We start from the raw sequence: 23890 nt of genomic DNA, 5'->3' as shown, positions 1-23890 counted from the left end.
TTATATAAACTAAGAGCAGCGCATGAACATCACAGAATTGTTTAGTCAAGTGTAAAGCCTCAAGTACCCTCTTTTTGTCAGAACAAAAGAGGGCGATATCGTCAGCGTAGGCCAAAAATCTTAACTTCTCATTAAGCCAGTGAGAAACCACGGATGGCTGCACTGTTAATTGTACTGAGACAGAGGGGTTCCAGATATAAAGCAAACAACAATGGAGACAGTGGACATCCTTGACAAACAGATGACTCCAGTGGTATTGGTTTCGTTAGCTCCTGATTAACAATTAGTCTTGCATTCGAGTTCATATAGCACAGCCTTATGCCTTTGAGCAAAACGTCACCAATGTTTGCATGCAGCGCCGCCTCCACGGCGGCGGACGTGGAACTGACTGCAATACCGCGAACTACACGTAGAAGTTGGGGGGGGAGCTGTGATAGCCCTCTTATGCTGCCTATGACGTCAAGGCAGCAGAATTCTAAGCCCTCGTTAAACTAGTCAACAAATGCGAGGAGATGAGGGGCTTCGTTATAGACATGCATGTTTATAAGATACACATAACAATAAGGGGCCAACAACCATTGACGAGAAATTCGGAAGTCGTTGGTTCGGATCCCATGAGTGGCATGGGGCTGCTTTTTCTTTTACTTTCGAGTCAGTTACTTTATGTTCAATTATTGCTCCACATTCATAAAAGAAAAATAACATATTCTCCTATGCTTTCGCGCCAGTAGCTGCTGCTTTCTTGGGTTCGCGCGGCATTTCTTTAGTTAGACCTCATTCCTTGAACATGGTTGTTCTGGCTTTTTTTTTTTTTCCTCGCTTTTCTCAAAAGTCCCGAACCGCATTAGTAGTATTAACTTCGTGCCCGAACGATTAGTAGTATTAACTCTATGCCCGAACGCGTATTACCATTGTGCGTCACGCCCCGAATAGCCGCAACCAAAAGCGCCCGAAACCGAAAGCGCAAGCCTTGCACAAAACGTATGCATAGCTGGCACGCGTAGAAATTTTCACAGGGCCAAAAAACATAAGGCTTAGAAATAACATCATATTACAAAGCGATATATCTTGTCCTTGTGGCTTTTGTTTCCCAGCAAACCGCCGAAACAAGCGACCGACTCTAGATAATTTTAGCAAGGCGGCAACGCTGGACAAAATGGCGCTCAACACGGATTCGCGTTCGTGAGTAGCCGCTGCGGATGCGTGCGCTGCGTCCTTCGTAAGTTTCATGTTTCCTAGTAGTTGGTGCACAATTCTTGACATATTGAGCTTTTGATTTTATGCTACTGCTGCTATAAGTCGACTAAGTATATGCTTTACGTATTAGTATTGTTTTTGGTTTTAGTGAATTTTTTCCAGAGTCAAAATCGCGCACTCAGGATTCGGTGCATCATGCAAACACGTTTTATTTCGGTTTCTGGAGTCTATATGTATTACTTATTATTCAGTAATCACTGAGTATCATTCATGACATGTGGTCGCTGATATATATGAAAACGTATGTAGGTTTTATGTGTGTTACTCCGGACTAAGTTCGTTTAATTGTTAAAGATGGGTTAGTTTGATGAACTTGTCAGTTCACTTCGTTTATAGCTGCACTTCGAGTTTTCCCTGGCCTTTTGCGCATAGATGTAACTAATTGTTCTCGCAAGTAGTCTGTAAAATATGTTCGCCGAACTAGAATTGACGGATATATAATGCAGAATAATGCTAGCGGGACTTCAAAGGTAAAAACGGCAAGCAGTGACAGCACAGAGCGAAGATGTCTTAGATGTCTGGTAAACATGGAACGATGAGATCTCGAATAATGATTCCTTATTGCACCAAAGAGAAAAGGGATGTGCCAGAACGATTTGATTTTGCCTCCGGCATTCGGAGGAAACTTATTTAGTACGTTAATTTAACAACCAGAGGTACGAGTCCTGCTGCGATTGCTGAGCGCGACTCCACGAGTTCCGCTGAGTTTTTTCTGCGAGTTGCGGTCGTCGACAGGCTCGAAATAAGTCTGGAGCTCATCACTGTGACTTACCTTATGTTCCATTTTGTTTTTTAACACACAAAAATCTATTAGTTATTCAGAAATTTTAATGGACAAACAACAATTTCTTGTCTACATGTGAATCAACTAAGTGATGGCTTGTTTATTCTTTATGATGCCATCGCAGGTTGTCCGCTGAATATCTTAACTATAAGAAGCTTCTAACTTTAATCTAGAATTTTCTTTTGGTATTAGATGAGCATGTTATGTCTGTTTCATTGACTTTCACTGTTTTATTCTAGTTTATATATTACATCATTAACCGTACAGGTGTGACCATAGGCTGTGCACAAAGGTTGTCTGCAAAAAAAGGAAATCCTTGCTCAGCATTCGGTTGCCGTGTAATGGCAGTTGTCATGCCAGGCATACTTCCAGATATTGTCCAAGAACCCGGTGGGAGAGTGAAGGTATGTAATGTGGATGCTTTTGCCTGATTTTCTTTAGATTGCTTCATTTTGCACCTTCTGTTGCTGCAAGCACTGCAGTAACTAAGCAGCTATGAAGTGATGTGCCTGAACATGAAGTCGCAAGTTTAATTCCTAGCCATCTTTGTTAGGTATTTATGTTGTGTGTCACTGATCCTTCAGTGTACTTGCCAGCGCCATCCTCCACCGTAGCGGAGGATGTGTTACTGCAAGTTGTCACACAAAACAGAATCTAACGGGGAAGGTGGGAGATGTGTGATAACCCTTTTACGCTACCTATGACTTGTAAGCTGCTAGATTTGAGACCCTCGTTGAGCTAATCACAAACAAAAGTAGGGGAAATGAGGGGCTCTTTATGGGATACATACAAAGGGAGCAAGCAGCAGGATTTTTTTGTTTTGTTTTGTTTTTGTGGTGGTCAGTGTGGTAATAAGGCAATCATGAAGATACTGTATTACGAAATAGAAAAAAAACAATGACACTCTGCCAAAGGGATCCGCATGCATGACCGAACCCATGACTATATGCGTTATCTGAGTTGTGTGAATCTCCAAATCAAAGGCCTCTAAACAACTTGAAGGCCCCAGTAAAATAAACAGTTTCTAATTCAACAAATGGTTGCTTATTTTTTCCCACAGCAGTTGTCAGAAAATGAGAGATGAGAAATTGTTAGGCCAGACATATACCCAAAATAGCCCCGAAGCAAATCCTACCCCTTTGAAATCATGCTCACCTGCCTCTAGTTCTTACAGCAATGATTTTGGGTATGCAGCACTACCCCACATTACAGAAAGTTACCCTGGGTTCCTCCCCCATAAATATTCTGGCTATGTGATTGCGCTGAATGCTGGCTGGAAGGTGCTTATGTTTGCCTAGTTTTTTCTTCGTGCAGCTTTTCATAGTGATGCTAAACATTTTTACTAGAAATTCGCTGGCTACTAAGAACATGCTGGTGTCAAACTCTGTATGCAAGCTCTATGTAATAATGAGTGCATGGTGTGTTACAGTAGTATTAGTTGTTAATTACAAGAATGCAAATGAAAGGAAGAGGTATTACTGTCTATGGCAGTGCTGTCTAGTATCTTAAGCACTGTAGCTGTGGCCGGCGGAAATAGAAGGGTTAGGGAGAGGCAGCAAGGCAAAGTACAGTGGAGAGCGATAGTGACAAATGATAGGTGAGCATAGGTATACTGTACAAAATACATAACTTGTTAAGCAAGGTTGCACTGTTCGTACCTGAGTGTCCAGGCAGTGCCCAAAAAGAGCGGCGCTTTAAAACGTAATATAAAACGTTTTCAAACGTAATATGAACGTAAAAAGCGCCGTACATACAAAGCGGTGTTCATGTAACATCATATCGCTCAATAATTGCATGCGCAATACGCTGCACAAGGAATGTAAATGGCATTTGTAGATTTGTAGCATTGTTCATTAAGGAGTTAAAGAAATGGTGCAAAACAGAGTTTGTAGCCACCAAAATGGGATTTCACAAGTTAAGCACATTGCAACATGTGTTTTGAGGAAGACTCTAGTAATTATACTAAATAATGAAAGGAGGTCAGAGGGTAACACTATGGTAAGGGCTTTTCCAATGAGAAACAGATTGTTGCACGGTTGTGATTGACTTTAGGGAAGTTTTTATTAACTCATTCCTTATCATGAGAGAAGTGTGTGTTTTTTGTGGGTCTGAGGCATAATATTTTTTTCAGAATGTGTGATGCATAAATTTGTGTAATGTAGATGAAGATAGCGTAAACAGAATGTGCTTTCTGAATACATTTATTTTGGCATAAATATTCAGTGGGAACATTACGAAAAAATGTGAACTGCACAAAAAAGTTGAACATTAGGAAAACATTTATTGACAGAGTAACACGGCTTGAAAAAAAGACTAAGAAGATTTCGAATCGGACTATTTTAGATCTGCTCACTTGTTTGAAATTACAACTTTTCTAGCCAGAAAACATTTTCTTGAATTGTGGGGAAACAAAAGGCTGTGTTCTGTGTCCCTTTGATTTAAATTAGTAATAAAAAAAATATTAGCATACAGATATTAAAATAAAAGCTGCTAAATATACCTTTCAACACTTGCCCCGCTGTGGTGGTGCAGTGGTTAGGGCGCTTGACTACTGTGCCCAAGGATGCGGGATCGAATCCCGGCCACGGTGGCTGCATTTCGATGGAGGCGAAACGGAGTGGCGTTCGTGTGCTGTACGATGTCAATGAACATTAAAAAACCCCAGGTAGTCGAAATTTCCGGAGTCCTCCACTGCGGAGTCTCTCATAGCCTGAGTAGCTTTGGAATGTTAAACCCCACCAACCTAACCATACCTTTCAACATTGGAAATTATAATTAGGAATGCTTCAAGAGACTGGAAAGAATTGCAGAACCATAAAAATCAATCTGCCATAACATTTGTAATTATCAGGTCATAAGAAAATTAAAAGAAGGTAACAAAATACTTGTAAAGCCCTTAGAAGGCTCCGATTTTGCTACAAAATTTTGCAAGTTGCTTTCAGTTGGTATAGAGTATCAATCCTAGGTATATGCCCAGACTTCAATTGGACCAGAGCTCTATTTTTCTTCGAGCTTGTTTAAGCAAATATTGCCCATACGCTGTCGATACACTACAAGTAGCAAAAATGTCTTTCATGACAGCAGCATGATGCCTGAACTGGCTTCAGGAATCACGAAATCGGCAAGAACCAAAAGCAAAACTTACAGGCTTCATTGTCAGAGTAACTGCTGCCTGATACATTAAAATAATCTTCTGCAGAAGATGCAGAATAGTGTGAAAGAGGACTTTTTTGAGCTTGTGTTGTCCCTAGGCTGATATCATGCTACTAGCACACTATGCAAAAATCTAAACTTCACGGGTATTTCGAAAATTGCTGCCGTGAGGTAAAAATTAAGATTATGTGGGACATGACACTATAATGATGCACCATGTCTTTGATGCTAGCACTGAAATTGCACTTTGAATCACTCTATTACTGGGGATTAAGGCATAGTGGCATGGTAACGAGAGAGTTCAGTAGCCTTAGTAAGGGCTGTTATTTGCTGAGCCATCTTCAAGCATAATTTTGATGGATATTATGTGATCTAGTTGTCATGTTTGTGGAAGGTATTGCTTTGTGATAAGAACAGAGGGATAGTATAATAGGGGTATGCAAATGAGCATTGGCAGTGAGTTGCAAAATGCGATCAGACATCCTTGTTCTAGAGATTACAGCGGAATGTTAGATGCATCTGCATTCGAATTCACCTTGCAAAACGTTCTGCCACCTAGCAAATGCTGTGATATACACTTCATTATTCCAAGTGCCCTTAAGCGCAAACAAGTAGTGTAAACATAAACTAAGTCATGTGCTCAACACTTATTGGATGCCATGTACTATTCAAGCTGCATCTATACAGTGTATTTGGCTGCATTTATGCTGCTTGACAGTTTCTACTAAGAGCTTTCATTGGGGAAGGCAATATTTTTAAAATCATGTGCCAATTTGTTAAGTTGCTGGCACCTAATTGTTTTAGCTTTTTCATCCTTTTGTTCCTCTCAAGTTACAATATGCGAATCACTTTGATGGCATAGCGCTTAGTCATGACGTAAGCATTGCTGTGAGTGGCAGTGATAGCATTGGTTACAGAAAGTTAGTAAAGGGCTAAGTTAGCATAGTTTATATAGTAAGGAAGTAGTTTACAATGCACAGGCTCATTTTGTTACTGTCAAATGTTTTATTTTATTGAACTTTGGTGTCAAAAACATTTGTCCCACTTGTAGCCTGTTCGCACTTCCCTGGAGAACACCTATTAATGAGGCTGCACATTGAGCTTCTGCCGCCGTTGTGTAGTTGTGTCTTGACCAACTTGAGTTAGTCCAGGATGTGTAAACGCAACGCACAAAGCGTGTCCATTTCCTGTCAAAGTACGTGAGTGTTGCATGTGCAGGTTAGTTTTATTGCTGCATAGGATCTAGCATTCGTATCAGGGGAAGGCGTATCTATATGCAAAGGTCAGATGGGATAGGTGTTGCATCATCACCAGGCCATGTAGCTTATACCTCTTGTAAATGCAAATAAAGCCACGATAAATCTGAGGTGTGGCAGAAGCTTTTGAGCTTTGTGTCATTGAAAAACTTGTGTTTTCCAGTAAGGTTTGCTGGCAGCGTCTCACTATGTCTCTTCTCATTATTCACAGGGCTTAACTATTGTGAAACCCATTGTGTATGGAAATGTTGCCCGTTACTTTGGGAAGAAGCGAGAAGAGGATGGCCACACTCATCAGTGGACTGTTTACTTGAAGCCATACAAGAATGAAGTATGTATGCCTTTGGTTTTGTTGCTGGTCTTCGTCTAGATGTATGTTTATTCCAAATCTTTGTTTGAAACTTCCTGTTGTTAATTCTTTGCACTTTGTTTTTAACCACAGCTAGGAATTGCGACATCTATCAGTGGGTTGCCTAGGCAGTTGGAACTTCGCAGTAGTGTACGCTTTCAGTATTATCATCAGATGTTGTGGAGATATAGATTTGCAGTTTTGCTAAGGGATGTCATGTTGTGCCTGTGGCACCTCTTTGTTAGGTGCCTAACGTTCACTGTTTGCCATCCTTGATTACAATTTATTGATAACCTATCCAGGAACCATTTGTACATTTTTCACTCTCAGCTACTGTTAAGTTTTTTATTTATTTAGGCACATGCGCTTGACGCCATGTGAACATTTCTTGTGTATTTTGATGCAGCTCGTGCTGCTGCTGCTGCTGCTGCGTGACCTTTGCATGTAAGAAGGGTTGTGAGGCCAATGTGCTCATGTATCTAATGTGTCGCCAATGTTGGAAAGGGTTCCCACTGATCTAGGTTGCCATTCTGAAATGTGCGCATTGGTGTTGTGTCATGTGCAGACACCGCATCAGGTTGTTTTAGGTTAAAATTGTTTTTTCTGGCTTAGTAGGGCTTAGGTGGGCTTAGGTGAGGTGAGGTAGAGTGTTCAATGAATTGTGCATATTTTCTGCAGGACATGTCTTCATATGTCAAAAAAGTGCACTTCAAGCTTCACGAGAGTTACCCGAACCAAAATAGGGGTGAGTATACGGCACTCCTTCAGCTGATTCCTTTCGTTTAAGTAGTTTGTACTTGCAACTTATTGACTACCATGGCTTGTATAAGTAATGATGTGGCACTTCTTTCTTAATGGCTTGACAGTAATGGCTGTGGCGAGGAGCTGCGCTGTGGTGTTATGTTGCCACTTGCAATGTGTGCATTTCCTAGAAAAGATATCGCGAGCCCCTCTGCAACAGCTGTACTTAGTACGAAGGCAAAAAATTTCCTGTCATTCGTACTTGAAAGAAATGAGGCTCAGGCATTCTTCAAATATTTTCACATTAATTTACAATAATTTATTACAGTTACATATTATTAGTTACAAGACGCTTTATACGAGACTATTGTATGGCCGACGAAAAGATGCGGTTGCAAACAGTAGATACAGCGATATTAATGCATGTGCCAAGCTTGCAATACACATAGCGTGGTCTGGCACGCGGCATTCCTTTCTGGTACGGTGGATTAATGCACTGTACTTTGCTTGTGCTCAATGTTCAGCACAGCTGGGTTCTTTAGCCACTTTCTCTTGATGTCTGTGTGACCCTACTAGAAGAGCCTGTATTACTGTCACCCTTCAAGTTATCACTTCTTCTGTTTGATGATCTGCATGGCTAATCTCAAATGACAAGAAACCACTACCTTTGAACAATGTGTTCCTGTGTTATTGGCGGCATATTAGTGTGTGGTGAGTATGGTTGCATTTGTGGCATTAATGATGACAAATGTTTCATTATTACAGCTAGACGTAAGTGCGCAGGCATTCAGCGGTTGAACCAAACTTACTTTCATGTGCAAGATCTAATTGATGAACCAACTTAGTCAGTATTAGCTCATCTTTTTCCTTTTTTGTTGATAGCAGTGGCAGAAACTGCTTATGCTCGACTGTGTGTCCTTTTCACTCTGTCTGAAGGATGGATTTTTCTTTTTTTTTTTTGGGGGGGGGGGGGTAAACATTTATGTTCCTTGGGTGTTACTGCTTATTGGTTAAATCCACAAAAATAGAAGCTTAGACAGATACATTGATAAGTGTGAGTTATATCAAATGACATGTTGCAAGTAGGATTGTAATTGGACGTTGTGCCCTAGCAACATTGTTCAGTGTGTTCTTTTTCCTCTCTCCCTCTTCCATTGAGTAACTGCCTACTCTGTAATGAAGAGACTTTTTCAGTGAGTGCCTTTCTACTGCTTTGTGATGCATTGACTGTAATGTAGTGATATAGCCTCTAGCAAATATATTTTTCTTTTTATGCAGTGGTGACAAAGCCGCCATATGAAGTGACGGAGACTGGTTGGGGGGAATTCGAAATTGTCATTAAAATATACTTCATGGATACCACAGAAAGACCGGTGAGCATGACATTTTGTTAGTTATTGGACAGGAGTGTGAACTAGCTCAAGAGTCGAGAGTCTTCGGCGCTTGGATAATGCACTGTGTGTGGAAATCTACTGCCATATTGAAGCAGCCCTTAATGTCGCTCAGTGAAGGATTATTAACATTTCGAAACTCTGAGCGTACTGTTAAGACACGTTACAAGGATTGGGCTTGAGCACAGAACTACCCACTTCAAAAAAGTTCACTGTTTATTTTATCTGTTGCCTGGGTGGAATTGAGGCCAGGACCGCCCGCTACAAAGCATGAAAAGCAGGAATGTTTTCTTGGGAAGAAGACATTGCCTTTCTTCATTTTACATTGCCGAAGAAAGTTCGAGTGAAAATTATGCAAGTGGTAGCAAGATAGTAAAGTGAAATTAAAGTACTAGTTCATCTTCCATGGGCGACTACATTTTTTGCCCTTTATAGTAAAGAAATTGTCATAAAAATCGATTATAGTAAACTGCGTTTGGTTGACATATTTCTCAAGAGATTTCCGCAAACACACAGTCGAGAATTTTGATACAAATATATATATATATATATATATATATATATATATATATCTTTTTTTTTTTTTTAAATAAAAAAAACTATAAAACAGCATTTTTTTAAAATGGTTTTACCACTAGGCTCATTAGCTCTAAGAAGAATCTGACTTCATGTGTGCCTCGGATATGTGAGATGAGGAAAGCATGCAGAGCGTAGGAAAACGGTAAACCTGGCTACGAATGCAGAAAAGTTGATGCGGTCCGTTAAAAAAGTAAGAGAGCAAAACTGCTGTAAGAAATAAGGATGGGAAGAAACGGCCTAACATTCACAGCACTGTGCAGCGCGAAGCATGAGGTGGCAGTGGCAGAAAAGTGGAGATGCGGCACTTGACAGTGTGAACAGAAAATCTTATAATTTAAAAAGAAAATAAAAAATTGCACAAAGAGACAATAAGAGGAGGAATGAAGGTATTTTTGAGTGTTACTTTTTTTTTAGCAACAAGACGTGTTTAGTAAGTGGCCATTTAATTTTAATCACCAACAACTGATATAGCAAAGATTTTTTCTGGTCTAAATGGCTTTACTATAGAAGGGTTCTAGGGTACTAACCACACGCTGAGTTGAAGTTTGTTCGACATTGACAAAGTCCAGCTTTTCTGAATGCTATTTGCACTTTAACTGGAAACCAGTTTGGCCACATGTAGTAGGGAAACCTGTTCACCACAGGTTTCAGGCTGTCATTCGCAAATGAAGTTAAAACACGACCCTTCAAAGTGTGAACAAGATGAAAATGTTTTGACTATTGGTGCTTGAATAATAACGCGCTTGGTTTCCGCTTTCGCCGTGCTGTGGTTCCTGATCATTAGTGAAGATATGTTTGGTGCGAGGTTGCGGTTTTGATAATCTAGGCATGCTGGTCACTCCTCGATGGAAATCAAATGCAAAATCGCCTGCGTACATACTAAGATTTTGGTGCACTTACCCAGGCAGTCGGTTATACGGAGCCTACCACTTCTCTGCACATTGTATTTTACAGTGCTGCTGTGCCACATTATACTAATAGTCCTAAATAGTGTGAATTTTCACTTGGCAACTGTCTGCTTCACCTTCACCTGTTGCTCTCCACATGTTGCTGTTTACATACTTGTTTACTACCGATTTGGTGCTTTTTTTTTCAAACCAGTTGTCGGACGTCTCATGTCCAAACCATTAAAATAAATCGCATACTGTTATGTCTTCCTGTGGCTACATATTATATTTTATGAGCGATCCTCTGATTATACACTAGAACATCGTTGATACTTTCCTGGCTTGTACGATTTCCCATTTCAGACGCTCAAAATCGCAGGCAGTGAATTTCGCTTATAGAGTTATACTATTTTTCTTCCGTTTAATATTTTCTCGCATAACCTGATTTCCTGGTTACTTCGTTCGAAGTTTTGACAAATTGTGGTCGTATAATACATTTTGCGATCAACCAGACATCTGTTAACAAGAACTTGCGGCATGAAAAATTGATCGAAAAATTGAACAGTTGCTTTCCTGCAGTCCCTAGGTGCAAAGGGGCGAAGCATCAAAGAAAGCCAACAAACCAGTATTCATTTATTTATTTATTTCCCTACAGCGCCAAAGCAGCATTACAGTGGGAGGGGGTATACATAAAGGAAAGCAAAACATAGCAATGTCAGCCACGGAAACAAATCAAAGTCATATCAAAAAGCAAAGACAAAACAAAACAAATAAAAAATCTCGCTGCACCACAAAACTGAAATGGTCATTATAATGCAAAAAAAAAAAAAGAAACAAGAAAACATCATTGGGCATAATGCAAGCAGTGACTGAAGGCAGTTTCCAATCACATATTGTTTGTGGGAATAAAAAACAATCCAAATACATCAGTTTTTGAGGCAGTCTCTTGTTCTTTGAAGCTGTTATCTACACAGTCAGAGATATATTGAGGTGCCAATATATATTTTTCCCTTTCAATAGTAACAGAACAGTCATAAATCACGTGAAAAAACTTGAGTCCTAACTTATGCCGACGAATTTCCAAATGCTACCATTGCAGTCTTTCTTTCAATGTCTTGGCAGAGATACCGTTTCTGTAAATCCGACACAAACCGAGCAGCTAATTTCTGAACCCTTTTTAATTTGGCCTTGTCTCACACAGTCGGAGAGTCCCAAATTGGGCAGGCATATTCGAAGATTGACCTAACATTGGTATTGTACAGTAATTCTCCAGTAGTTAGCGGAAAAGACATGGCATTTCAACAATAAAGGCCAAAGCTTTCGCTGCTCTGGATGCAAATAGTCAACCTGCCTCTGCCATTTTCATTGAGATGTAAACACCTAAGTATTTATATTCTGAAACTTTATTTAACATTATACCATTTAGATTATAGCTGCTCACGTGAGGATTTTTCTTTCTGGTAAATACATCAGTTTTTGAGGCAGTCTCTTGTTCTTTGAAGCTGTTATCTACATATATATATAAATTTAGTCTCATATGCCATTTTACACATCATTCACTGACTCTGTCTATGTGTTGTTGGAGAACAAGCGCATCACTCGCACCCCCCCATTTCTCTGTACAGTACAAAATCGTCTGCAAATAATTGCATTTGAGATTGGATGTCATCACTTATGTCATTGATGTGCAGTAAGAATAATAGTGGCCCTAAGGCTGATCCCTGAGGTACCCCAAATGTGACATTTGCTACCGAGATTGAGACCCATTAATAACGACAAATTGCTTACGAAGCACTAGTATGAGCATATCCAAGAGATAAACTTGTGCATTGTTGCTATAAGCTGCTAGTTTTTCAATCAGTAAAACATGTGCCACAGTGTCTGATGCTTTCTGGAAATCTAAAGAGGCACAGTCTACAGAGGGACGATGATCTAAAGCTTTGGCGATGTCATGCATAAATTCTGTTAATTATGTAATACAAGAAAGGCCCTTATGAAAACCATGTTCAGCTGGATTATCTAACAATATTCGTTAATATATGCTACTAAAGTAATATACAAGGTATGCTCCCAAACTTTACGGGCAACAGAAGTCAAAGACACTGGTCAATAATTCGCAACATAAGGCCCCCGTTCCTGCAGAAACATGACTCCATGAGGAGCAACCCGACGGCTTCTCTAGGGTCGGGGCATAGGGGAGAACTGTGTGATTACAACTATTCGCTTGCATACAAGCAGGCCGGCTCTGGCGGATGCATACCTAAGCAAAACACGGTGATGTAAGCTAACACGATGGCTTCTCCACGTGTCACTAGTGTAAGGGGGTGAAGCATCTGGAAACAACTAAGGAAGCGATTCTGGCTCGTCATAACCTGCTGCAAACCAGATTTGTTACTAAATCTCTTCCACATGGGACTACGCAAATATAGACTGAATTCTCTGAGAGCAAAAAAATGAGCTGTGCATACTGGATGTCTATAATTGCTAATGTACACTTTTATGCAGTGAAAGTCTCAATTCTAAATGTCTTTGTATGTTATTCAGCAGACAACTTTTTCAAAATCAGGCAGTTCGGATCATACGTTTCCGGATAATACATATTTTCTTGCATATTTAGAGACGTATGAACAAGGTTTTGCTGTATTTACATGTGTGTTAATGGCAAAAACTGATGGGGATAACAAACAATTAAGGTTAACTGCACGTGACTTTTTACCTCATAGGGTCACCAGATTACCGAAAGACAATTGATCTTCAAAACTAATATTTTAGCCATAAAAAGAAGATAAAAATTGAAATCCTGAAGTAAGCACTGGAAGCTTGCCAAATTGAAAATATATATATAAACTAAAATGTTCATCTCTTGGATTTAATTTTTTTGTTCTGGCGATGTTAAGTGGTAGTAAGAGCAAAGAATCGAACATGCTGCAATGTCTTTGAAAGGTTGTTTCCTGCTTTGTGTAATGGTCGGAACGTGTAAAGTGCATTTTCGAGCCATGCACTGATCTTGCATTTATTTTTAGTTAATGATTCAATTGCACTTCCTTAGGTGACTGTCTACCACATCTTGAAGCTGTTCCAAAGTGAGACAAACATAATGCTTGGGAAGAAGCAGCTTGTGTCGGAATCATATGATGAGTTGGTGAGTGCTTTTAATTATTACGCAGTTGCCTGACAGGCTGAAACTACTGAATGTTATTGCATAGCTTTGCCATACGCACTGCATGCCAACTGGCAGTTGACTATCTTGTCAGTAATGCCAGCATTTGTCTGGTGACAGTTCAATAGGAGCTCGCCACATATTTGGTTGTTATTTATGCACTTCACCTTATTTCTTATTTGGTACTCTTGGTATGGCTAGTCAAATCTAAGCTGCTGTGCATTAAACGTCCTGCCACATTCTCTTCTTTCTTTTTTCTTTTGTAATTCCTGGCTTGTCAGGCAATAGACAAGGGCCTCTTTACACGCCAGAGAAACTTGCTTGTTGTAGGCCTTTTCAAGTGTTTAAGTTCATTTTAAACCAGCCAAAGGACGAGAACAGGGAAGAAGTGGACGCGTACAACCCAACCGGTGGAATGGCAGGAAATTGAGAAGAAGAAGAAGAAGAAAATTCAAAGTCAAGGCCTAACTAACGACTTTTCTAATTTCACCAGTTGCGTTGTGCGCGTGCTTTTCAGAACGATTCTTCGTTGTCTTCTTTCGTTCAATAAACATTCAGTTCTTGGTCCAGCCTTGTCCTGTCCTCTTCTTCCCTGTGTCTCATCCTTTGGGTGGTTTAAAATGAACCGTTACCAACTTGCCCAGTCGTCAACCTTGTTCAGTCTGGTGCTCACTCCCTACAAGTGCGCTAAAGTTAAATGGTGTCACACTGCAATAGGGGAATGAGAGTTTACTCTATGTAATTCAATGTGCTGTGCTGTCTTGTCAAGCAATAAAAGTTGTATTTTGTTTGCCACATTGTTATCCAGCCAAAATTTATACATCTGTGCTGGGAGTGTAGTGTGACCTTAATGTGAGTTTAGCTGGAGGTGCGAAGTTCGTGCTTTGAGATTAAAAAGCGCTGGTTCAGAGGTGAAGGAGCAAACATATTCCGGCCGTGTTGGCTGCTTTTCGATGCAGATGAAAAACAAAACGTGATGTGCTGCGAGATATCAGTGCATGTTAAAGAACCCCAGGTGGTCGAAATTTCCGGATCCCTCCACTAAGGCGTCTCCATAGCCCGAGTTGCTTTTGGACGTTAAAACCCCACGAACCAAACCAAGCTTAGAATTGTTGAAGGATTGCTTATTTATACACAGCAACTGGTTGTAACGGCAAGAAAAAAAAAATAGTTTTCCTGCTTACTGCATTTGGCAAGATGGCACGGTATTTTCAGTGGGGACGAATTTGCTGAATACGCATCTTCTGTGGTGAAGCATCTGCATGGTTAACATTTTTGCTTTGTCCACAGATATTTTCGGAGCCGACTGTCATGATGCAACAGCTCCTAACAAGTACGAGGCCGCTTACTGTGGGCCCATACAAGCATGAGTTCGACTGTGAGTACTCACCTTTTAGTCTATGGTCTGTACGGTTTGGTGTATAACTTGAAACTGAATTTGTAGCATAATTGGCAGAATTGGCAACTGAATTGGGTGAAAAATAGACATCAGAGCTACTCTGGATAGCAAGTAAATATGTATACATATATGCATGGCAGACTGTAAACATGCTACATTGAAACCTTGCAGCATGATTTAAGGCGATCTTATACCACTCTCACACGGGCACTTTGGATCACAATCGGTATTGATCATGATTGAAGTTTCAAGCGCGGTCGAGAAGGACCGTGCTACACGTACCCGCTCGATTCCAATCGACAGGTTTGATAGCTACATGAGAGATGACGCTACGCACACGATAAACATCGTCGTCAGTTTGTAATTATATACATAAATACAAACTTCATTAAAACTTTGTTCTTGTTTGTGATCATAGCTTCCTTGACGAATAGCAGTTGTGTCATCCATTGCGCATGCAGGCAGATCAGGCAGCGAGCGCACGCGGGAACTGGCAAGCGTGGTCAGGTGTGGTCGAGCCCGCACATTTGTTTACCATTGGCAAAACGCGCATGTGGTGTCTGTCGATAGTTTGAACAAATTCACATAAATTTAGATAACAAAAATATTTATTTTAATATGGCATGTTTTTATAATAAATCTTGTGAGTAATCTTTACCGTTGGTATACAGTCGAACCCGGATATATCGAACTCGAAGGGGATCGCGAAATAGTTTGATATATCGATAATTCTATATACAGAAATCGCCTTGTGACGGCACTTACGATGCGAAAAAACGATACCGTATTTGTCGCGTAATCGACCCACTCGCATAATGAACCCACCCTCCACTTTTGCACCCGAGAATTTGAAAAAAAAAAAAAAATGCGTTGAGGCCAGCTCGCTCACATGCAAGCGACTGAGCGATCTCAGCGACGAGCGGCAGCGACAGAGTGAAAATTTTCAAACTTGTTGGAACTGTGTCTCTCTCGCCACTCGAGCCACCGCAGCAGCTCAAAACAAGGTTTCTGTTGCGGCGGCAGAAATCGTCGCGAGCATTTTCGCTTGCATGTCGATGGCGTGCGTCAGTCCGTTTCGGTCGTCTCATCCACAGCTCAATGGCAGCGTGCCAAGATGCTGCGCAGCGATAACGTCGGGGCACGTTTATCTCTTGATAGCTCCTGTGGTGGTGGGGAGCAAACTTGGCAGAGTGCCCGTGATGGCTTGATGGCTTGATAGCACAAGCCTGGTTCGATTTATCACGCCGCGCTTGGGGCGAGCGTCATGATCGCAGCAGCTGACCGCGTGCTTTCGTTGATTCATACATGCAAGGATGAACGCCACGCCAGCCGCGCGCACGCGCGCAGAGGGTTCGCAACACACGCTGACAGCGTCCCACGTCTGCCTGAAAACGGGCTGAGCTGGCTTGGCACATGCGTAGCGCGTGCTGAAGGAGAGAGATAGCTAGGCAAAAGAATGGGCACTCCCACGCACATGGCTTGCAAACGTCATGTGTTGGCGCGCGGGAAACGATAACTGCAAATGCGCGCGCCTTTGGGGAATGGGCGCGGCGCTGCCAAGACCAGCGTCGCCGAACTGTCCCCTTTCATTCCTTCCACGCGTGGCTTGAAAACGTCAAGCGGCAAACGGCCAAGGGTGATGCGATCGTCTTTGGAGAAGGCACACTTTCCAGTGCGTGGTGCGGAGTTCAATATATCGAACGACCTGTGAAATTGAGTTCGATATATGACGCGGCTTTCCTATACTTTTACATGGGATTTTCAAGGGGATATTCCGTGAGTTCGATATAACCGAAATTTGATATATCCGGGTTCGATATAACCAGGTTCGACTGTATTTGATGAATGTCTGAGAATGAGGGTGGCAATGACAGCTCGACCGTAGTTGAGGCGGTAGAGCAGGATCGTGGACGATCATGATTGAGTTCGTCATGTAGCAACGCCGGATCTGCAATGAGCTCGATTTCAATCAACTTTATCACGACCGAAAGTGCCCATGTGACAATGGTATTATCGTTGTTGTGCCAATTCATACCTGCCAACCTTTCCGATTCACTCAGAAGACTCCTGATTTTGAACTGAACTCTCTGATTGTACGGCCACTCTCCCCTATACCTGCCAATAAGTTGTCTCTGTCTCCGAAAGTATAATTTTTGCAAAACCAGCCCGGTGGAACCTGCAGCTGCATTGTAATCACCAGCATCACTATCAACTGCTGCACTAGCACCACCGGCATCATCGGCTGCCCAGCCGATCAAAGCCAAAGTAGCAAAGGCTGGTTGCAATTTGTGTTTACTATAGCTGTTTATGTGTAGTTTTATAGTTGGCTAGGCTGCCTGTGTGCTGTGGACAGTGTCAAGTTAGAATTTTCGTGTGCTTGAGGTCATGGCACTACTGTCAGAACAAAGGAAGATGCACTAGCAGAAGTTTTTGCAATCTTGTACTTCTGACATTGTGTGCTTCGTGACGCCAAGAAAAGGCGAACACTTCGGGTTTTGCACAATGCGTGGATGCGACAAGGGCATGTCTCATAGCAATGAAGGTGATTTGAAACTGAAACTAGAACTGAATTCTGCTCATCATTGTGCGACACAACTTTCCGACATCTGCTGCTGGTGAATCGTCACCAACGTGGATGCTTCAGCCAACCTGGACGCCCAAGAAACAGCTTTACTGAGCTTCAAGCAAGGCTACCGCAACAGATTTTTGAAGCTAGAAAAGTTGGCTATTGCAAGCTCCTTGCAAAAGGACTCATTCAGTACTGCCTGAAAGTTTGGGCGGCTCGCTGGACCCTGGTACAATAAATGTGGCCTAACCCCCCCACCCCACCCCTCCCTTGGCACGAAAAAAAAAAAAAATTCCCGATTTTTGATCTGGCCAAGTATGCTGATTAGATGAATGGTCTTTCAGTACTGAGGTACCTCGCTGTTGGTAACATCATAATAGAAATGGTTCCAAAGCCTTACCCATTGTTAGTGATTTTCATGATGACTTGGAGACATCATTTCTAGAAATTCAAAGAAAGAAGTAATTCACTCGTGCGGGGTACAGCTCCCAGCTCGACAAGTAATAAAAAGAAAAAGGTAAAAAATTGAAGTTAGCCAGAGAGATAGCGTGTATCACTTTTATTCATGCGATATGCTCTGCTGGGAGCTACTAGACTATGGCAGTTACCTGGTTCACTTGTTAAAATGAGCACAATCATGCTGACGGCATATCGTTCTGCCAGGTTCCACCTTCAACCGCTTTCACATAGAGAACTCACCACTGCACAGTGGCCTCCTTAGCATGGCTAGCTCAATGCTACATGCTAGGCAAATCTACACATGGCAAAGCTTTATCAGAATGGTACCATGCTGTGCAAATGCCACAATGGAATGCATTCGTGTTAGTGGCACTCCTTTCATCGCGCCAAGGCCACAGTCTGAGGTTGTCTTTCCTTCTGCAGCGGAGCGACTGGAAAAGCAAGCCAGGCGACAGCCACCTCAAGCCTACTGGCGCTGGTTGTACGCGAGCAACGCCATTATGAATCACTGGCCAGGCTCATATCATCCTTAGCTGAGCATCAGCTGCTAATAGTGAAAGTATATGTGTCTGCCTTAGTTTTAATTTTTTCCGTAATAACTTGAGGTGACGTTTTGTTCACCAGATAAGGGATCTACCTGCTTGTTTACTCTGGATGGTTCCTGCTGGGCATTGGAAGATGCTACGTCATGCGACTCATGCCATTCACACTTCAAAGGCGTCATATCAAAGAAGATTTTGTTTGACCTACGTCACTTGATTCAAAAATGCATGTCGCCACATACCTGAGAGACAAGTAATTATGGCTGCACTGTGGCTCGACCTGTTTGACAGAAAACTGCTACCTTTGTCTAAGTCCTCCACTTCTTTAAAGTTACAAAAAAAAAAAAGTAAAGAAATGCTGCAGCTCTTACACTTATATACACAAAATACTCTTTTAAACGGTATCCACAAATTACCTGTAGAGATAAGAAATTGGTGGTGGTTTAGCTTAGTTAAGCCTGGATATCAAAAGCGAAAAGCTTCGGCCATGCCATGGCTTAGCTTGTGGTTCCTTGGCATAGTTGTGGCTTACCTTGTTGTTCACGGTTGTACCTTAAAGATATTCCATGGCTTATCATCACGGTGAAACATCGATTACAGCCGTACATCACATAACATTAAACTTTATTCCGATTCCACATCATCATCACCGTTACACTTCTGTATAAACATAAACACAGCCCGGTGAAAGCACGCGGCACCGGCTGAAGGTCAACCGGCGGAGTCGCGGCGGCGGTTGCGACGGCAGCGGCGGCTACGACCACCTGCGCCTCTCCTGTGACGTCACGTGGTTTGCGCATGAACAGCTGTGGCATTTATTGCGAAAGCAATACTGCGCCAGGTCTAACCACTCGTCGCTGTGTGCCGTGTCCATGACCGTGATTCCGTGGCAGGAGCTGCCAACTTGGGTCTCTCGTTTCACATGGGACGGTTATGTCAGACTCAGCCTGCCAGGAATTCACGTTACCACTATAGGCCACTAAGGCACATTCATACGGCTTGGCTAAAGCGGGGCTTTATAGGTGTTTCTAACGACGAAGCACACGCGAGACTCGGAGTTGACTAGCCTAGTGAAGCTTTTCGTTTCAAAAATTGGCAAATGCTGTCGTTTAAGCTGTGATAACAAAGCACATCTTAAACTGTGAAGAGTCTTAAATGGTTCTTACAGTCGTTCACCCTTGGTTTTCCAGTTGAAGAGAAAAAAGAGAAGACCCTGCACGCTATCCTCTCGGCAAAGAACAAAATTCGGTTAGAAGTGGCTGATCTCAAGGAACGCCTCAAGGTCGCCAGGGAAACCATCGACAAGTACAAGGCAGAGATTGCAAAACTGGAATCCCAGGGCGATGTAGATCCTGGAGGTGCTGCCGCAGCTCCCAGTGCAGCGTCCTGACGGGCCTTCAGTGTCTCTGTGGATGTGCAACAACTTTCCTCGAGTGTGGCTTTGTGCCAGGTGTGAAGTGCGGACATTGCTGGATGCTGCTTCGAGTGGTGTTTCGAAATGATGAGGGCGACAGAGAACATTGGTGTGCACGTGTTCCAGATCACCCTGTTTTCAAGCTCTCACTATGTGGGTGCTTCCATATTGCATAGCATCAGAGAGACATTGGTTCTGGTGTGGAGGAGATCACTTTAATTGCAGTGGAATTTGTTGATAGTTATTAAGGTGTCATCGGTGGCTTGCAAGTGAAAGAATGGCAGCATCGGTCAGAGGTAAGGTTGTAAGAACCCAGCATTGTCCTGCTTGTTACAAGTTTACCTACTGCAATTGTGTGTTGAATTGTTGGACAGTGTGCTTGCTTTCATGAGATATCCGAAGCAACAAATTGGTTTGTGTTTTTGATGTCCACTTCGTTATTTTATAACTTCATCAGACCTCTTGTAGGAAGAATGCCAGAAAGCTCTGCTTTTGTCTGTGCACTTTCAGGTAAAAACTAAACTGCTGGAAGAGCAGTTGCAGCATTGTCAGGCAACCTGTGTTTTTATCATTGTTTGAATCCTGCAGAGCAGGAACAGAGCAGGCTCAACCCTGAAGGGAATTTGCTGCTGCTTGGAATGTTCGTAAATAAAGTTTACCCAAGCATATGTATTTTCACTATAGCCTTTGCACTGAACTTAGTTTGCCTAAGACGTTAATTCTAGCAGCTGTACTTCACTGAAGACAACTGTAGTTGTATGGTGCAAGTGATATCGCAAACTTTTTTATTAGAAGGTCGAAATTACCTGTTAGCGGCAGCATTGTGACCAAAAGATCACGAATGTGCCTCTGACGGGTGTTAGTGGGTAGGTGGCTGACAAAGACTGATATGCCTCTGACGGGTGGTAGTGGGTAGGTGGCTGACAAAGACTGGCACTGAATGGCAGGCGAGTTGTGTTGCGTCACGACACCACGTGCCATGGTCGAATTGGCAGAAGCTGAGAACTCGGGCAGCACCTTTGTGATAGAGGGTGAGAGGGAAATTGAAAGCATTGGGCCATTTGGGTAACGATTCAGGGACGCTGTTAGTAAGCAGCATACACTCCACATATGCACGTTTGTATGGCTTCATTGAAATGAGGCTTAATGTTGCTATGAACACAGCAAATGTTCATAGCGTGGATGGAGCTTTGAGTGTTTGGCACGGGCTGGTTGGCAGAGTCCGTCGCGGTGGCCTGTGTTCTTTGTGTCATGTTCTTTGGTAGATTTACATGCTATCAACGCCTTCTGCTTCATAATGGAGTAGGTCACTCCTACGTGCTAATGTCTGTGTGAGAAGATCAAGGCACAAGCTAAGGAATTTGCGATTAAGTAAGCTGCAAAACACATGTTTGTTAAGAGGTATCCTCAAGGGGACCCACAGATGAGCGACTAACACTATGATATCATACCCTGAAAGATGGAGCTGAGTATTCCTACATTTTTTATCCCTATTGTTACCTGTTCATTATTATGGGACAGGCAGTTATGGAAAGAATGGTATCTTTATGTGCATTATATCCACTTGCAGTTGTCAGTTTAGCATGAACCACTTACGGTCATTGTGCCTGACTTGACATCAAGCACAGCATTGGGCAAGTTGGCACACATAATGCAAAAACAGCACAGCTTTTGTTTCTTATTGTGATTGCTACTTTTTTAGTAAATGCAAAATAGCTCTCTTTTATGACTTGGCTTGTAGCAGCTGGCTTCTGGGCTCAGGGCGATACAAAGGGAGCACATAGGGCATACAGAGCTATGAGCAGCATAATCTAGAGTGCATAATTACCACCAGCTATATCAACGGCCAACGCTCTGGTGAGCTTTTTATGTTTCCTTGCTAGCGGCATCTTTTCAGAGTCGAAGTTATGTGCAAATTCCTAATATACTGGTATTATATCACCTGTACAGATACTGGTGTGTAGAGGACCGAAAAATACCGTATATTCCTATTCTGTAGCTACTCCATGTTATGTCTCAGCAGTGGTGGTCCTAGATTGCACATGTAAGTTCATAAAGGAGGCTTTCCCCGCTGTCCACACACACTGACAGTGACCGCTGGTGTCGGCTGCTGAGCCAGTTGCGCGGCAGGTTCACATTGGGCACTGATGACAGGTGAAATGTTTCATGTGCTTTGTCCAGAACGAAGTGAATAGAACCACAGATGCAAAAACTACACTGTTGTAGGTGTCCCTGTGAGCAACTGTGTTATTGGAGATTTTAGTGCTTTCTGTGACAGTTGAGCAATTTCCGGTTTCCCTAAATAAAACGAGGCAAACATAAAACTGCACTTAAGCATAGCGATTGGTTGCCAAGCTATTCTGGTACAATGTGTCGGTCAGCAGTGAAACCAATGACGCAGTTTCATTGATATCCTCCGCACAGAATTTTCTAACGTTTTGAACTGACTGCCGTGTAAAATGTTGAGGGCCTCCTGGTCTCGGTTCTGACACGACTGATCTCGAGGGAGAGCACAGAAGTGTACTCTTCCTTCAGACCGGCTGTGGTTCTGATAAATAGTATTGAAATATCACGAGCAAAAATATAACAATGAGAGGTGGCAAACCATAACTGGATTTTAATTATGACGCTAATGTAATGCCTCTTTTCCTAGTGGCAGTCAGTGATATCAAATGTATGAAGTTGGGGATGACGGGCGCATAGCAGCTCTTGTGCACGTTGATTCGCTAAACTCATGTCTGTGCCGGCTTTCTGAATTTGCCAAAAGCAAGCTCGAAATTTCATTATTTCATTAATGCAGAGCAACTGTCGATAAGCATGCATTGTAATGTCACAAATGCAAGGTTGCCTACTCACAAATAGGCAGGATTGAGGTCATGAAATAGGAAATTTTTAATTCCATCTTTGCTGAGGCAAAATGTCGCTGACTGCGAAATTTGGAGCAAAGAACTGAAATACTACGGAGAACCTAGTTTGAATTTTCAGTAAAATTCGTGAAACTTGGAAAAGTGCCAAAGCTACCCTTTAAAGGGACACTAAGTACAAATGCAAGTTTGCCTGTACCTATATAATACTGTATTTTAACCATAAAAAGGCCACTTTCACCTAAAACCGGAGCTTTTATAAACTAGAAAAGGCCAAAAAAGAAAGAATTGTGGCGACGCTTGTCACCTTGAGTGTGATGCGACAGCATTAAAAGCAGGTTCCTGCTACAGCTAGGCTTCTATCGCAGCAGCCCGACATGCATGCTGACTGGTTTTTTGTATCGTCTTTTTGAAATGTTTATCACAGTAGATTCAGGTTGTATTTTTATTAGGGAGTATGCAGGTGGCACTGATTCTGCACTATTCAGCCTGATAAGCAGAGCAGTCTAGGCAGGGTTACACACAACTGAAGCCGAGCTCGTCAGTGCGCTGCATACGTGGCCATGTCACCTGGTCTCATTACGTGGCACACCTCTGCAGCCAATCAGCGCTCGGCTATGCCTCTGCCCTGGTGACGTCATAACCTCTCTAGGCAAATAAAGGAATTTTTTGATGCAATTGGTTTTTTTCTGCTCATGCACCTATAATTGTAAGTGCGTGTCGCTTGCTCCCTTCCACTCGCCGCTCCAGCCTGGGCGCAGCAAAAACGCACCTGACGCATGCTTCCGGGTGACGCGCTCTTGTAGGCGTGACTACATGCACTTTCAGCCTCTCGGTTTCGTGCAACGAGAATCGGCTTGAAAATTTTTCACGTGGGGACCACTGGGCTTCCAAGAAGTGAGATCTGCAACTTGACGTATGCTGGATGCCCCACCGGGGTGCAGTGGTAAGACGCCCGACTACTGTCCGGAGTTCCCGGGTTCGAACCCGACCATGGCGACTGCGTTTCGATGGAGGCGAAACGAAGTGGCGTCCGTGTGCTATGCGATGTCAGCGCACGTTAAAGATCCCCGGGTGGTTGAAATTACT

The 23890-nt window shown here is 42.5% G+C and overlaps 1 protein-coding gene across 2 annotated transcripts; it reads left to right on the top strand.

The window, feature by feature from the left end:
* Positions 1-1147: 1147 nt before the first annotated feature.
* Positions 1148-23492, top strand: Gas41 (YEATS domain-containing protein 4 Gas41). Of its 2 annotated transcripts, none has more exons than XM_084598481.1 (8): positions 1148-1219; positions 2281-2445; positions 6662-6781; positions 7478-7544; positions 8819-8913; positions 13447-13539; positions 14848-14935; positions 19714-23492. In XM_084598481.1, the coding sequence occupies exons 2-8, from the start codon at positions 2383-2385 to the stop codon at positions 19911-19913; spliced, it is 726 nt and encodes a 241-aa protein (XP_084454607.1). In that variant the 5' UTR covers positions 1148-1219; positions 2281-2382; the 3' UTR covers positions 19914-23492. The 2 variants fall into 2 exon arrangements, with proteins under 2 accessions (XP_084454607.1, XP_084454606.1); XM_084598480.1 differs by having other exon boundaries at positions 1151-1219; positions 2309-2445; positions 19714-23491.
* The last annotated feature ends 398 nt before the right edge of the window (positions 23493-23890 follow it).

This window comes from Amblyomma maculatum, chromosome 3, assembly GCF_055883805.1.
Source record: "Amblyomma maculatum isolate TAMU_Amacu chromosome 3, ASM5588380v1, whole genome shotgun sequence".
Classification (NCBI taxonomy): domain Eukaryota; kingdom Metazoa; phylum Arthropoda; class Arachnida; order Ixodida; family Ixodidae; genus Amblyomma; species Amblyomma maculatum.
This window is presented reverse-complemented; position numbering and strand designations above follow the sequence as displayed.